The sequence below is a fragment of the Erigeron canadensis genome, chromosome 1 (assembly GCF_010389155.1).
Source record: "Erigeron canadensis isolate Cc75 chromosome 1, C_canadensis_v1, whole genome shotgun sequence".
Taxonomy (NCBI): domain Eukaryota; kingdom Viridiplantae; phylum Streptophyta; class Magnoliopsida; order Asterales; family Asteraceae; genus Erigeron; species Erigeron canadensis.
Genome location: NC_057761.1, coordinates 19,763,719 through 19,778,492, shown reverse-complemented (window position 1 = coordinate 19,778,492; position 14,774 = coordinate 19,763,719). Strand labels below are relative to the sequence as shown.

Here is a 14,774-nt window from a genome sequence, read left to right as displayed (position 1 = left end):
TAAAATTCCGCATGCTCGTCACCTAGAATATTAGCCACTACATCACCTTGAAAAGTTATTAAACAATTTAATACGTGTAATAGTGTAATACATTTTCTCTATCCCGTATACATTGACAATCTTCAAAAATGCATGTATTGCAATAAATACCATGACAATCAAAACTCACATTTACTCGTAGAAATGTTATGAATGGTATAAGGAGCCAAATGTCTAGAATCCACAATCGAGTCGTCCCCACCATAATTGAATTGACAGGTTCGCCTTAGAAATATTTTCTTCCCCAAATAACACTCGTTAGTCAATTGAAATATTTAATATTTAATGTGGGACAGCCAAGTATACATGCTTTATATAAGCAAATACTACTACAATACCAAAGAAACTAAAACTCAATTTCATATCCATATTCATATTCCTTTACACCATGAACCTTACACAACTCATTTCCTTCTTCTCTATTCATCCTCAACTACAAAAAATCGTGGACAAAATGTCTTTATTTGACACTATCGTCTTCTATGTTAGTACTCTCTATCTCTTGCACTTAATATTTTCATTATTATATATTTGTGTATATATGTGAGTCTGGATTTGTTTAATGTAATTAACAAATATATATTTCTTAATTATTTTTATGATAATCATCTCCTTTACGGTTTATGCTTAATATGGTAAAGACGCATAAAAGTATTGTATTTTGGATGATTATCATTTTTCTTCAAAGTTATCGAATCCATTTCTTTTAAATGGTCAAACCATTAAATTTTTAAACGCTTTGTCCAAAAAAAAAAGGAACTATAAATTGTAAAAGTATTAAATTACAATATTTATATCAAGGTTCGACCTGAATATCATATATACAGGAGTTGGGAAAGTGTGGACGTACAGAAGTCTCTTTGTATCATAATATTGGCATAGTATTGTTATCTAGTTTATTTTTATCACATGACCTGAACATTGCATGTTCGAGTCCTGACCCCGTCAAATTACGTCAGTAAAAAGTTTATGGCCGGGTTATTTTATAAGTTACTTGTAAAAGTTTGTATAAATGGTCACGAATCATGGCCTATTAGGTGGGATGACTCACATTTTTAACATTGTTTATCACTTATTTGTTATGTCGTTATAATTAATAGTTAGTTTTATTGAATTGAAATTGATAACAAGATATAACATGTATTTTGAACCTCATAATTTAGGAAATATATTAATGAAATTCATCTTTATTTGATTGAAAACTACAAGAAGTTTTCCAAGCAATACAACAATCGGATATGGTTGGGGTTGTCAAAATAGTCGACTTGCCTTTAGTAACCAAGTTATAAAAGCTGATGTGACGTTAGCTCACTTGCTAGTGGTTCATGCCTCTTGGATAAAAGTTCAGAGTTCAATATCTGACACGGATGTATTCAGATATTTTTGGGGCAGTTTAAAAGTAGGAATACCTTAACGCTTAAAAAAAAAAAAAGAAAACGAAGTTACCTTAATTAATTACGTAAGGACATACCTATCTTATCAATTGAAAATACCAATTAGGTGATGCAAATCATAAAATGCAATTATGAACGCAAACTACTACCTAGAAAGAAAATAGACCAAAAAATTGATATCGTACGTGTTTGTTATTGTACATAGATTGTGCATATGGTGGACAAGCTTGGGTTATGGCATAGGCTACCTGTGATAATGGGGCTGGGTTATTTAGCTCTAAGAAGGCACTTGCACCAAAAATACAATCTGGTGCATATTGGAATCATGAGCGGCACTAAATATGATGTTCAACAATATCCTCACCGGACGGCTGACGGGAAATGCAATCATCCGACGGATGATATCGTAGGCAGTCAAGGAACACTGTATGGTCGTAATATGCCTCCATCCACTTCCAAGTTCGGGGTAAGCATCAGATTTTATTTTAAGTATCCATAGTAATTAAAATCCAATATATGTTATTTGCATACAATAGTAACGAACTTTGTACGTTCCCAAAATTAAAAATTAAGTATAAGAGTTATTAAAATAAAAGGCAAATTTTGATATTTATCGATTATTCTTTCATGGTGAAAGAAAAAGGTACAAAAGTTACAAGTTTAGTTGAGAAACAAAATTCTCTATGTATGTAAAACTATTATTTTTAAACGTGGTACAAATTACAAAAGGTCTCCTTTTGTTTGTTCTCCACAAGCCCAAAACCATCCTCGGGTCATACTATATGGACCGGGCTTTACCCATTGCTAATGGCTTGGTCCATAATATTTTCGATTCTATCGGATTGTTTTATTTCACCAGTTTGTTTCATTTCTTTATTTCGTTTCAATCCGATTGATTGTTACATTATTCAAAAGTAAGACTTTGACTTGATTACATATAATCTAAATTGTATATGGTCTTGCACGGTTACATACGTTACACATCCTTATCAACGGCCTTAATCGCCATTCACCAACACCTACGAATTTGTTTGGTTCTCAAAAGCTTTTTTCGACAATTTTTATATATTCTCTCAAACAAATGACCCATATAGGTCCCCTAGCTACATCTTTTTTTCTTTCTTTGCTATCTACATCACAATAATTGTATTTTTTTCAAACGTGCAACTTTTTTACACGTCGTGAGGTGGAATTTCGTTTCATGTCTTGAAATATCTGAATTAATTATTGATACATTCATACATACAGACATGGATGGAAAGTGGATCTTCAACATCCTGTTCAAATATTGCCCGTTTGTGAGGCCTACCATAAATTAAGATTGTCCAATTCAATTCTTAAAAGACATTTGTTTTTCTAAAATCTCAACGCAAAAGAAGAGTAATATCGCAAGATTGTTCGATCATTGTTATCAAATCTAACATAAGCAGTGTTGTATTTCTGTTCCTGTAGTAAACGAAGGTGAAATTTAAATAAAAAAATTCGTAAACTTTAATTAGGTAGGACATTGCTAAGAGAATATCTTTTGACGAAAAATTAAATCTATATTACTCGTATTTTTTGGATGATTATATGTAATCTTTATACATCACCAAACATTTTTCAGTTGTTGTACAATATATAACCTTAAGCATGTTTAGTGGTGTATCATAAAAATTGGTGGTGTACGGATCACTGATATTTTTTTAAAAAAACAAATGTTAGTTTTTGTTAGCCCCAATTTAATAAAAGCAAATGTTAGTTTTTGTTAGTCTCAAGTTAATACATTTAGAAAGTCACCAAAATATGTAGACCTTGAGATCGAACGCCCAACCTATCTTTGAAGCTTGATAACAAATCAAGTCAAATCAAAACAATTGCATTACTAGAACATCTTTTATCATTGTTGAAGGTCAAATTATGTATCAATATGGGAATAAAGATTTGCCTATAGTATACTTTTACGCAGGTTCCTTATAAGAAATTAAAAAAATGTATCAATCTGATTAATTACATAAGAATAATCTTTGCAACAGTTAAACTTGATGATTGAGAAAATAAAGCATCACATTCAATGATATAGAAATTAGAAAGCGGATAGTACACTTTAATAAAATGCAAACTATTAAGAAATGTTTTTTGATACGATGTATTTTTCGTTTGAGAATCAACTAGGCAGGTTTTATGATTATTATAGTTTGAATAATCATTATTGTTAATTTAATCTCATACTTATTTTTAATTATTGAAGCTGCTGGAGCCTCATCCAACTGTAATAGCCACAAAGCTAATGACAAGAAGAAAGTTTATTGATTGTGGCAAGCAATTCAACATGATAGCTTGCTCTTGGTTACAATTCATGATTCATGACTGGATCGATCACATGGAGGACACCCATCAGGTATAACCCAGTGTACACGCTACACTATTTGATTACCGGTTGAAAGAAAATTATATATCTGTGACCACCTCACGATTTGTGATTGTTGATTTTTTTTTTTAAAAAAAAAAAAAAAAAGAGGACTCTTTTCTTTGTTTGGGTTCCAATTCCTTTTTCTTACCTAAGGGGGTTCGAACCGTAGACCTTTTGTGAGAATTCCTAGACACCTGACCAGTAGGCTACCTTGTGACCGTGAGTGTTATATGCTTATATATATTAATTTACTAAGAGGCTTCTTGCCTAGTTGTGAGTTTTTAGTCACATTAGAGACAAATAGAGTGACGTTTTATGTAGTGTGTCGTTAATCGTTGTCCTTGTTAAAAGTTGTGATGTTAATTTGACCTTATAACAGGTTGAAATCACAGCTCCAAATGAAGTTGCTGGAGAGTGTCCATTAAAATCTTTTAAGTTTTACAAAAGCAAAGAAGTTTCAACAGGATCACTTGAAACTAAGACTGGTTTTGTTAATTCAAGGACTCCATGGTGGTAAGTGGCTATTAAGATATCATGGAATGATATCTACTGATATCCGTTGACTTCAAACAGGTCAAAGTTACATTGACCTAAATAGCATTGCTTATCTGATAGGATGTGAAACTATCTGAGCAGGGATGGAAGTGTTATTTATGGAAATAATGAAGCGGGCATGAGGAAGGTAAGAATGTTTAAAGATGGAAAGTTAAAGATCTGTAGTGACGGGCTACTTGAACATGACGAGAAAGGGATTCCCATATCAGGCGATGTTAGAAACTGTTGGGCTGGTTTCTCCCTCTTGCAAGCGTTATTTGTGAAAGAGCATAATGCTGTATGCGACATGCTCAAAGTAAGTTCATGATAGATAGCCTGAGTGTTGACATAGTTCATAAGCGTTAATTTTTTCGGTAAAAGGGTTCACCCTGGTTAGACTTGGTTCATAAGAATTTAGCAAGAACTAAAATATATAGTTTTGGGCTTAACTCGTTATTGATTTGTCTTGTAGGAAAATTATCCGGAATTTGATGATGAGAAGTTGTACCAGCATGCTAGATTGGTAACATCAGCAACTATTGCTAAGATCCACACCATTGATTGGACCGTTGAACTTGTAAGAACAGATACCCTCTTAGCAGCAATGAGAGTTAACTGGTAAATGCTTCACCAACAAATGAGGCTTGAGAAATAATAAACTCTTTAACATGTGAAATGTAAAACACTGATGCAGAGTTTATTTCAGGTATGGTCTTTTCGGGAAGAAAGTGAAGGATACATTCGGGAATATATTTGGACCCGAATTAAGTGGACTAGTTGGTCTTAAAAAACCACAAGATCACGGAGTCCCCTATTCATTAACAGAGGAGTTTGTCGCTGTCTACAGAATGCACACAACGCTTCCAGACAACATAATTCTTCGAGAAATTGATTCCGTAGCTTCAGAACACAAATCCCCTCCACCAGTTTCAGAAGAGTACTATTCTATCAATTTATTTTATATACATATACACATATATATTCATCTAGTTTTCTGTAGGACATGTTGAGATATATTGGTCAATATTTCTATAGGATAAATATGGAAGAATTGATTGGAAAAGAAGGAGAAAAAAGACTATCTAAAATTGGTATGGAGAAGATGTTGGTGTCTATGGGTTATCAAGCTTGTGGAGCTGTCACATTATGGAACTATCCGTCGTGGATGAGAAACCTTGTTGCTCATGATATTGATGGAGATGAGAGACCCGAACGAGTGGATATGGCTTCGCTAGAAAGTATGTACATATGCCCATTGTGATATTATACAGCGCCATTTATATGTATGATGTTCCTTTAATATTTTGTAAATGTTTGAATAGTTTATAGGGACAGAGAGAGGAAGGTGCCTCGATACAACGAGTTTAGGAGGAACATGTTAATGATTCCTATTACCAAATGGGAAGATTTGACAGATGATGAAGAGGTTGTTGAGGCGCTATATGAAGTATACGGAAATGATGTTGAGAAACTTGACTTACTAGTTGGAATACACGCAGAAAAAAAGATAAAAGGATTTGCCATTAGTGAGACTGCATTCTTCATCTTTGTGCTAATTGCTTCAAGGTAAATACTCCGTCTTTTTATTGTCTAGTGTTAATGTTTCTTGGTAAGGTCTTGTTCTAAAGGTGGCATGTTTATCCTTAATTGTAGGAGACTTGAAGCCGATCGATTCTTTACTACCAATTTTAACTCACAAGCATACACCGAGAAAGGACTTGAATGGATTAACAAGGTTGAGAGTCTGAAAGATGTTATTGACCGCCATTTCCCTGATATGTCGAAGACTTGGATGAGATGTTCGAGTGCATTTTCTGTATGGGATTCAGATCCAAATGCTCCTAACTATACACCATTATATATGCGATGTGCTGCGATGTGCTGATGTTAAATTGCCCTCATTTAAGAAACTGGTGTAATGTCCTATGGAAAGGTTGGTTAGTATGGACAATAAAGCTTCTGTTTCTCCTTAACTTAGTATTTTTAATAATAGAGTTTTGAAGTTGCTCCTTCTCTTGACAGAAAGCAACCCGCGATTATATACATGTCCTGTTGTGCGGGTACCTCTTTACTTTATGCAACTTTAAAACTTGAAATGGAGCTGTTGGAAATCATTAGTCGCCATGACAATCTCAGATCGTCCAACCACATGCCAGATGGTCTCTTTGAACTGCAATTCTAATAATCTATCTCTCAATATTCATGTTAAAACCAACAAATTAGTAGAAAACTAAAATATGAAAAAAAATAAAAGTTCGTTGCACCAGTTGTCCAGTTGTATATGATGGGAAATAAACACAGCAACGATAAAACAAAAATGCGGAATAACCCCTTTGTTTGACAACACTTTTCCAACCCGTATAAACATTTATGAGGAAACTAACAAATAAGGTACACTAAATGCAATCAAAATCGTTCCCTAACAATGACAAAATCCGCAAACAAATGCAAACACAAACACAAGAGATTTTTTTTTTTTAGAACGTCATTCTTATCTACTTCTACTCCTAAATTACACGCATGTCTGGGATGAAACCTATGACTCTTGAAAAATCCCTATTAATCCACCTCCATAAATGTGGGAAGTGAGACTCGAACCCAGGTAGATCCCCTAAGGTCAAAGACCTTACCAATGGCGTGGAAAACGTCTCAAAGTGAGAGTAAAAACCACAGGACGCTTAGGCTGATTATAATCTACTACTACAAATAATAGAGCAATATAATTAGACCAACTCTAGATCCTAGAGGCATACAACAATCATCATACACTTGGAATAAAGCATCAATATGTATGGAAACAACACAAAGACAAAAGAAGAACAATATCTTCAAAATGTTGGCCTGGATGCTGTGAAGCTATTTTCTAAATGTTAGGACGATCCAACAGTTCAATCTATGAGGATCGAAACTTTTCAGGGGCGCTGCAGGATAAAAACAAGGTGATAGAATTTGATCTCTTTCTCTCTGTTGTGTGAATAATAAGTGGCTGCCCAAAATTGCATGAGACTAGTTTACTGGAATGTAAGAAACTTTAACCGACTGTCTATAGTAAGAAATAACTAAAGTTGTGTGTATTGTATGTAAACAACTCGAAATAATGTTTATTGTATGTAAGAATTCCGTTTCAACCAATTAAAATCTGACAAATGGCACCAGTATATGGTTGTCACGTATGTTTTCTTACATACAATAAACATTTTTCGAGTTGCTTATATACAATACACATAACTTTAGTTTTTTCTTACTATAGACATTCGGTCAAAGATAGTTACATTCCAAGAAACTAATCTCAAATTGCATCTATAGATACCTTAACATCACAAGTCAACAAGAGTTAAAAGACTCTAGGATACGGGTCTTTTATTATTTATTTATTTCTTTATTTTTGGGTTTTTTACTTATGGGCCAAAGAAAACAACCCAACAATATAAATATACATATGAGCCGAAGTTGTATTCCTATAAAATATTCTTATTAATATATCAACAATAGCGAGCCTTATGAACAGTGCCACGTGACACGTGGTGCTGTTCTATTGGTCTCTCCTGTATCCCGCGTTTTTCTTAAATTTTGCCATATCGAATTCCGTTAAGGTTTTTTTTCCGGTTTTTCTTGGTTTCCTACATAGTTTTTTTGCTTTTGTGTTTTCTTTCTATTGGTCCACCTATACCCCGCGTTTTTTCGGATTTTGCTATATCAGATCTCGTTAAGGTTATTTTTCTTTCGGTTTTTGTTGGTTTATTACATAGTTTTTTTGCTTTTATGTTTTCTTTCTATTGGTTCATCGTATACCCCCCATCACTATTTAGATTTTGTCATTTTGGATCCCGTTTGGGATTTTTTCTTGGTGTTCATCATAGTTTTTTGGCTTCTGTGTTCTGAATATTGGAAACTTTTACACAAAATTTAATTTTTCCTTTGTTATTTTTATTTTCGTTAAGGTTATTTATCTTTTGGTTTTTCTTGGTTTTTTGATACCTTTTTTTTGCGTATATGATCTCTTTTATTGGTTCATCATATACCCGCATCACTATTTAGATTCTGACATTACGGATCCCATTTTGAGTTTTTTCTTTCATTTTTTTTTAGCATGGTTATCAATAGTCACCATGCTTATTAAAACTTGACACGTCGCATCGGCTATAAAGTGACACATCGCACGTTTCCTATAGTTTGGATTTTGCCACATTGCATCCTGTTCGGATTTTGTCACGTTTTTTTCTTTTTTAGTTTTGTTTTTCCTTTTCGGATTTTTTATTACGGGTTACTTCTTTTGTTTTTTTCACACTTTTTAATTGTCATTCAACCTTATTGTGATACACCCCATACCACTACTTGCAGTTTTGCTATATCGCATCCACCTGATATCTAAATTAACATATTAATATTTTTTGTCATATCACATCCCGTTCAGGTTTCAATTACGGGTTACGTTTTGTTTTCTTGCATACTTTTAAACAAACATATTAATGACAAAATTATTTCTATTAAGCTGTCGAAAATTCACGGCATATATACTAAAATAACGAACCGTTTCAACAAAAGAATTGAGACCCCGCAACACTTTTGATTGGTATTTCTTTTGAAGATGTATTTGTATCAAATGAGGATGAATTTTACATCTAATGATTCAATTGATTGTTTTTGCAATAATATATGAAAATTTGCATCAAAGTATTAATGTATATTTTGGATATAAAAGTGCAAACTTGATGGGTTTATTGATAATCATGGTTGGAATTCAAGGTTTGTTTTTCTTTTCTTTTTTTTTTTTAAAGTATTTTTATCATTTGTTGAAATTAAAATATTCCATTATTACAACACATATAAAGGGTGTATGGAGATATGAATAAATAGTAAAGACTAAAGAGGAGTATGTATAAAGATGTCTAGAATACGGCGAAGTATATGAAAATTTGGAACAGGGTTTCAAAATGAAAGTTTTTTTTTTCTTCTAAGAGTCACAATTTTTTAAAAGTATATATAACATTTTTTTTTTATAACTTTATTCATGTGAAAAATCATATGAGAATAACAAAAAGTTGTAAAAAAAAAAAAATACATATCAACCTATATGTAAGTTTAACAATTATTTATTGATGCATAAAATTTGTTAACTTTCACATATAAATAAATTTAAAACTCGTGAATCTGATTCATAACTTAAAATATTGTTGCATAAAATTTGTTAACTTTCACATATAAATAAATTTAAAACTCGTGAATCTGATTCATAACTTAAAATTTTTTATAGCTCTTTTAATAAAAGTTTCAAAAACCAACTGGGTTGTATCAGTGGTTGGAGCTCATGGCTCTAGAAACAGAGGTTATGAGTTTGATCCTCATGCCCAGCAAGGCTGGAGGTCCTTTTCTACCTATGGTAGAACCTGGAAGCAGCCTCTTTACCTTTGGTAGGGGTAAGGCTGTCTACATATCAAACTCCCCCATACACCGTCGAAGACGGTATTGGGACCCAAAACCCGTGGAAGACGGCATTGGGAGTTACTTTACTTTTTTTTAAATAAAAGTTCCAAAAATAATGTGAAAATATATATATATATATATATATAGGAAAATTACATTTTTCAAAAAAAAACTGATTTTTTTCATTTTTTATACATTGAAAATCGAAAGACAAAAAAGGAAAAAACTAAATAATAACAAATAAAATGTAATGTAATGTATAATAAAACAAGAACGTGGCGGGAGTATTTTGGGCCAAAGTTTTGAAAACGCTATTTCATTGGCGGTAAAAACCTTGTTACAAAAATGGCAGATCGATCCACTTACCTCTACTCACACACTCTTCATCACTTTTACCCATTCATCGCATTTTATTTTACTGTATTTCTTATTTATTTTTATTTAATTTATAAGAAAAATGGGGATAAAAGATCTTCTAAGATTCATGAAACCATACGTTGACCCCATTCACATCAACAAATATTCAGGCCAACGCGTATGTCTTCTAATTCTAATCTATTTTTATTTTATATTTCAATAAACAGTTAATAATAAATTTACGTTTATTTATTTAATTATTTGGGTTTAATTTATTTTATTAATTACAGGTGGGTATTGATGCTTATTCATGGCTTCACAAAGGAGGTATCCTCCCAACCATTTATCTTATATAATTTTGTTTTGATTTAAAACAAAAAAATGTAACATAAATATAAATAGTTTGTTCAGTGCTTTTTTTTTATGATAAATATTTTGTTTTTATGATGGATTTGTTTTAATTTGGGGAAATGAAAATGAAATGAACAGCGTATTCGTGTAGTATGGAGCTATGTTTGAATACAGAAGGAGATAAAAAGTTTCAATATATAAATTATTGTATGCATCGAATCGATATGCTTCGTCATCACGACATTAGTCCCGTCTTAGTTTTTGATGGCTGTAACATTCCCTGCAAGTCAATAACTGATCATGATAGACATAGGTAGGTAACCCTTCATTATTTCCTTTTTTTTTCATAAAAACTCGCACCGCCCTTTTTAGATTTTGTAATTCATCTTTTTGTGATACACATTGTCATATCTTGTGTATTTTTCTTAGTAAAAGAAAAGGAAATCTTGAATTAGCAATGGAAAAGCTCAAGGAAGGCAATATAAATGCTGCAAATGAGATGTTTCAGGTACTAGTGACGCTTTCCGTATTTTGAAAATGCTCAATGGTTGCCTTTTGTTCTATAGATGATTTTTGTTGGTTTCAGCAAGGTTAACTCAACTAGTGCTTCGAAATATATATAAGTATAGACCAGAATCTCTAGTATGTATATGACTTTCAAATCTTGCTATTGTATGTATCGGGTGTTCTTTTTGTTATGTCATATCAAAAATTACCACTGCATAAATATGAATATACAATAATAATATTTGAAAGATTGATACACAAGATAGATTTGTTCTAAGTTGTATACTTTGAACTACAGTTTTCTTTGAGTAAAGGGTTACCCAGTGTCGGCATAAGGTATAGAGGTTAATGCAAGAACCAATAAGGATGTTATCGTAATTTAGATTGTATAATGCTACCTGACGCAAAATCCAAACACTAACATACTATACAAAATATTGAGCCCTTAAATATTTTGGGGTACAAAGTGGTTGCTTAGCCCCTTGTATTGTAGAGCCGGCTCTGGGGTTACCCTAGATAGCTTTTATATACGGTATACGAAATTTGAAATTTGAAGTTTAGGCAACCTGGCTGAATTGCTAGATTGACTTTACAACTGAACTTTGAGCTAAAGTTACTGAATGTAATTAGAACTAATCTGGGGTGTTGGAAGTATAAAAAAATTATGAAGTAGAAGAGAAGGAACGAAGGTTCATATTAAATGGGAAAAAATGTGCTTCTGGTTTGATCCAATCTCACTTGTTACCCAACCTGCCTGTCTGACCTTCCTATTCTTCCGTCCTATATTCCTTAAGTTTGGTCTTTTCTTTTCTTGTTAGGCTTTGCTGTACTAGTTTCATGTCATAATACAGGTTCTTTTGGTATACAAAATTTAAATTAGTTGTTTGACATCTTTTTTCTTGAATGCAGAGGGCTGTCAGTATTACACCAACAATGGCACACCAACTTATTCAGGTACTCAATTAGGTACTATGTACCAGCTGCAACATAACTGATTATCTGATTATTGTCACTTGAAGTTGCATTAATCATTGTTCAATGCTTGGATTAACGTATATCCTTATTTTGATTATCTTATTAGTTTCAGAAACATTAAAACTGATTATTTTACTCCCATTTATACAAATAAAATCTGTTTAGTCATTGTATTCGTTACTCAAAAAATACTCACTTTAAGGCAAGCTCTCATCTTATTACTTTAATTTGAAAAAAGAAGCAATTTCTTCCATTTGAAGATTATCTCCATACAGCCTGTCTACCGCAGCAGATATTCTGGATGATTATTATCATATATATAATTTCAAAACAAGCATCCAAATTCTCTATACATTTTGATATCTACTTTTATTCTTGTCCTTTTTGAAGTCCATAATCAAATTTATTGTTTAACGTGGCTCATGTTTCCAGGTTCTAAGGTCAGAGAATATTGAATTTGTTGTAGCCCCATATGAGGCGGATGCACAGTTAGCATATTTATGCAGTCTTGACGTATCTGAAGGCGGAATTGCAGCAGTGATATCAGAGGATAGTGATCTACTAGCCTATGGTTGCTCTTCTGTAAGAACTTTAATCAGACTAGGAGGTCTACAGCTCTTCTAATCACCAGTTCTTTTCCATTTCAAAGTTTTTGAACTAGTTTTGGGTTGATTTGACTTTGATGTTATCAGGTTATTTTCAAGATGGACCGCTATGGCAATGGTGAAGAGATAGTAATAGATAAAGTCTTTGATTCTCCAGGACGTGTACCATCCTTCCGACATTTTGACAAAGAGCTATTCACAGGTATTAATCCACAATAGTGTGATAGAACTCTTTATTCCTTACACAACTTATGGGTGGGTCAGGTGGGTGGCTTCTTGGTATACTTTTAACTGTTCTGGTCAGGTCGAACTGCAACTTTATTTTGGCCTTTTTTTTTTCTTGAAATTTAGTAACGGATAGTATTTTAATATGATTAAGAAACATGTATGGTAAGCAAGTTGTATGCAAACCTGAATACATGTAGGGTCACTTTTGAGTTTTGACCTATTTGACTAGCATGACCGGTTCAGTTATTTCTCTTATAACCATTTTTTTCTTTTTAACGAATGTTCTCCATTTAAACTTTTGAGTATAACCCAAATTGGATTGGTTAGCCACATATTGATTGACATTGTCACTTTTGTCCAAAGCAAATGGTTCAAACCTAAAAACAAAAACTAACCATAACAATGAATTTGCAGGCATGTGTGTTTTAGCTGGATGTGATTTTCTTCCATCAGTACCCGGAATAGGGATTGCCAAGGCTCATGCTTTAGTTACTAAATATCGAAACTTAGACCGTGTAAGCATTTAACTAACTTGCTGACAGCGACAGTTACATTAAATAATGGTTTTGCCACTCATAGAATGTGATCGTAATTCTACTACAGGTTTTATCCGTTTTGAAATACGAGAAAGGAGCTCAAATGCCTGAAGACTACTTCAAATCATTTAAACAAGCAGTTGCTGTTTTTCAGCATGCACGAATGTCTGAACCTTTTCTTTGTTATTCTTGTATCTGTTTATGTATTATGATTCTTACATGTTCTACCTCCGTGCAGCTATGATGCGGCTTCAAAAAGGCTAAAACACTTGACGCAGCTTCCGGAGACCCTTCTACAGTATTTTGTTGAAGGGCTTGATTTCTTAGGACCGTATCCTTAATATCTATTGAATACTCTCCAACTTTAGTCCTTTAATAAGTTATGCTTAAATTTGTGTCCTTGACTATAGTTTAGTGAAATATCTTCCTCACAAGCTACTGCAATTGCCTTAGGTCAACTGGATCCTTCTACCATGAAAGGGTTTATTAGTGAGTTTTCTAGCTGTTCTAGTTACCAAAAACCTACTGCAGTAAGCAGGCCATCTGAATCATTATCAAGCCAACATTCTAAGCGGGCGTCAAAGAAACAGCAAACATCCACGGAGAGCTGTTTTACCATTGTGTCTTCACAGAACACAGCAACTAAAAGAAAACCGCAAGCATCCACGGACCAGAAACCCAAGCTCAAGATAGATCATTATTCAAATCTTGAAAAGTTAATATCTCCTTCGGAGGACAATATTCTCAGCAGTGTTGACACAATTCCTGCCAAAATATCATCGAAGGCTCCTGATAACAATCCTTTTAAGATACAAAAACAAACAAAAGCTGAAGATTTAGAAGTGATTTGTATCAGTCCTACACAAACAAGTATGGAAGTTGAAACAAAATACTTTACTGAAGAGCAGTCGGGGGTGACTGAAGTTGATGACGTACAAATAATATGTGTCACTCCTGATTCGCAGAAAAGTGTGGAGTCTAAATCTGTCAAGAAGACAGGAGATAAGAAGAGGGTAAGAAGTGGAAAGATAGTTGAAGACATTGCAGAGAGCAAGAAAGGTAGCATCTTGAATTTTTTCTCTAGGGTGTAAGTTGTGGCTCTTGTTAATATTCGTTAGCCTTTATTCTAAGATGGAGGTCCCATTATCTTAGACCAAATGCTAGCATGGATTGAGCAAATGTAGAACAGTAGAGTATTGCTACTAAGATCAGGCAAAGGGCCAATGTGGGGTTAGCCTACTTGGTAGAGGCTCTTATCTCTTGGGGTAAAGACCAAGGTTCAATCCTTGGCATGGAGTAATTTAGTTGTATTTGGGGTAGTTTAGTAGCAGTTAGATGTGCTGTTTTTGTTTTCTTATTTCTGGATATTAACAATGTAATGTTCAAACCTCAGTCGAAATCTGATATAAGTTGACAATTTTGTTAACTTGCG

At 33.2% G+C, this 14,774-nt stretch overlaps 2 protein-coding genes across 2 annotated transcripts; both read left to right on the top strand.

Annotated features, from left to right (window-relative positions):
• Window positions 1–385: 385 nt before the first annotated feature.
• LOC122580503 (alpha-dioxygenase 2) lies at window positions 386–6,402 on the top strand. Its single transcript, XM_043752783.1, has 10 exons — window positions 386–523; window positions 1,639–1,899; window positions 3,664–3,813; window positions 4,205–4,338; window positions 4,462–4,675; window positions 4,832–4,977; window positions 5,066–5,296; window positions 5,395–5,597; window positions 5,682–5,925; window positions 6,013–6,402. The coding sequence occupies exons 1-10, from the start codon at window positions 428–430 to the stop codon at window positions 6,242–6,244; spliced, it is 1,911 nt and encodes a 636-aa protein (XP_043608718.1). The 5' UTR covers window positions 386–427; the 3' UTR covers window positions 6,245–6,402.
• Window positions 6,403–10,226: 3,824 nt separating this feature from the next.
• On the top strand, window positions 10,227–14,768 carry LOC122598947 (exonuclease 1). The gene is made up of 11 exons (XM_043771414.1): window positions 10,227–10,318; window positions 10,431–10,467; window positions 10,630–10,804; window positions 10,921–10,999; window positions 11,908–11,952; window positions 12,406–12,555; window positions 12,666–12,780; window positions 13,221–13,321; window positions 13,410–13,507; window positions 13,581–13,673; window positions 13,758–14,768. The coding sequence occupies exons 1-11, from the start codon at window positions 10,241–10,243 to the stop codon at window positions 14,431–14,433; spliced, it is 1,647 nt and encodes a 548-aa protein (XP_043627349.1). The 5' UTR covers window positions 10,227–10,240; the 3' UTR covers window positions 14,434–14,768.
• Window positions 14,769–14,774: the final 6 nt, after the last annotated feature.

Coding starts and splice junctions, on each gene's coding strand:
- LOC122580503 (XM_043752783.1), top strand. CDS start 428: ATGAACCTTACACAACTCATTTCCTTCTTCTCTATTCATCCTCAACTA. Junction 4,978..5,065: donor GCAGCAATGAGAGTTAACTG/GTAAATGCTTCA, acceptor AGTTTATTTCAG/GTATGGTCTTTTCGGGAAGA. Junction 5,297..5,394: donor CCTCCACCAGTTTCAGAAGA/GTACTATTCTAT, acceptor ATATTTCTATAG/GATAAATATGGAAGAATTGA.
- LOC122598947 (XM_043771414.1), top strand. CDS start 10,241: ATGGGGATAAAAGATCTTCTAAGATTCATGAAACCATACGTTGACCCC. Junction 12,781..13,220: donor TGACAAAGAGCTATTCACAG/GTATTAATCCAC, acceptor ATGAATTTGCAG/GCATGTGTGTTTTAGCTGGA. Junction 13,322..13,409: donor AATATCGAAACTTAGACCGT/GTAAGCATTTAA, acceptor ATTCTACTACAG/GTTTTATCCGTTTTGAAATA.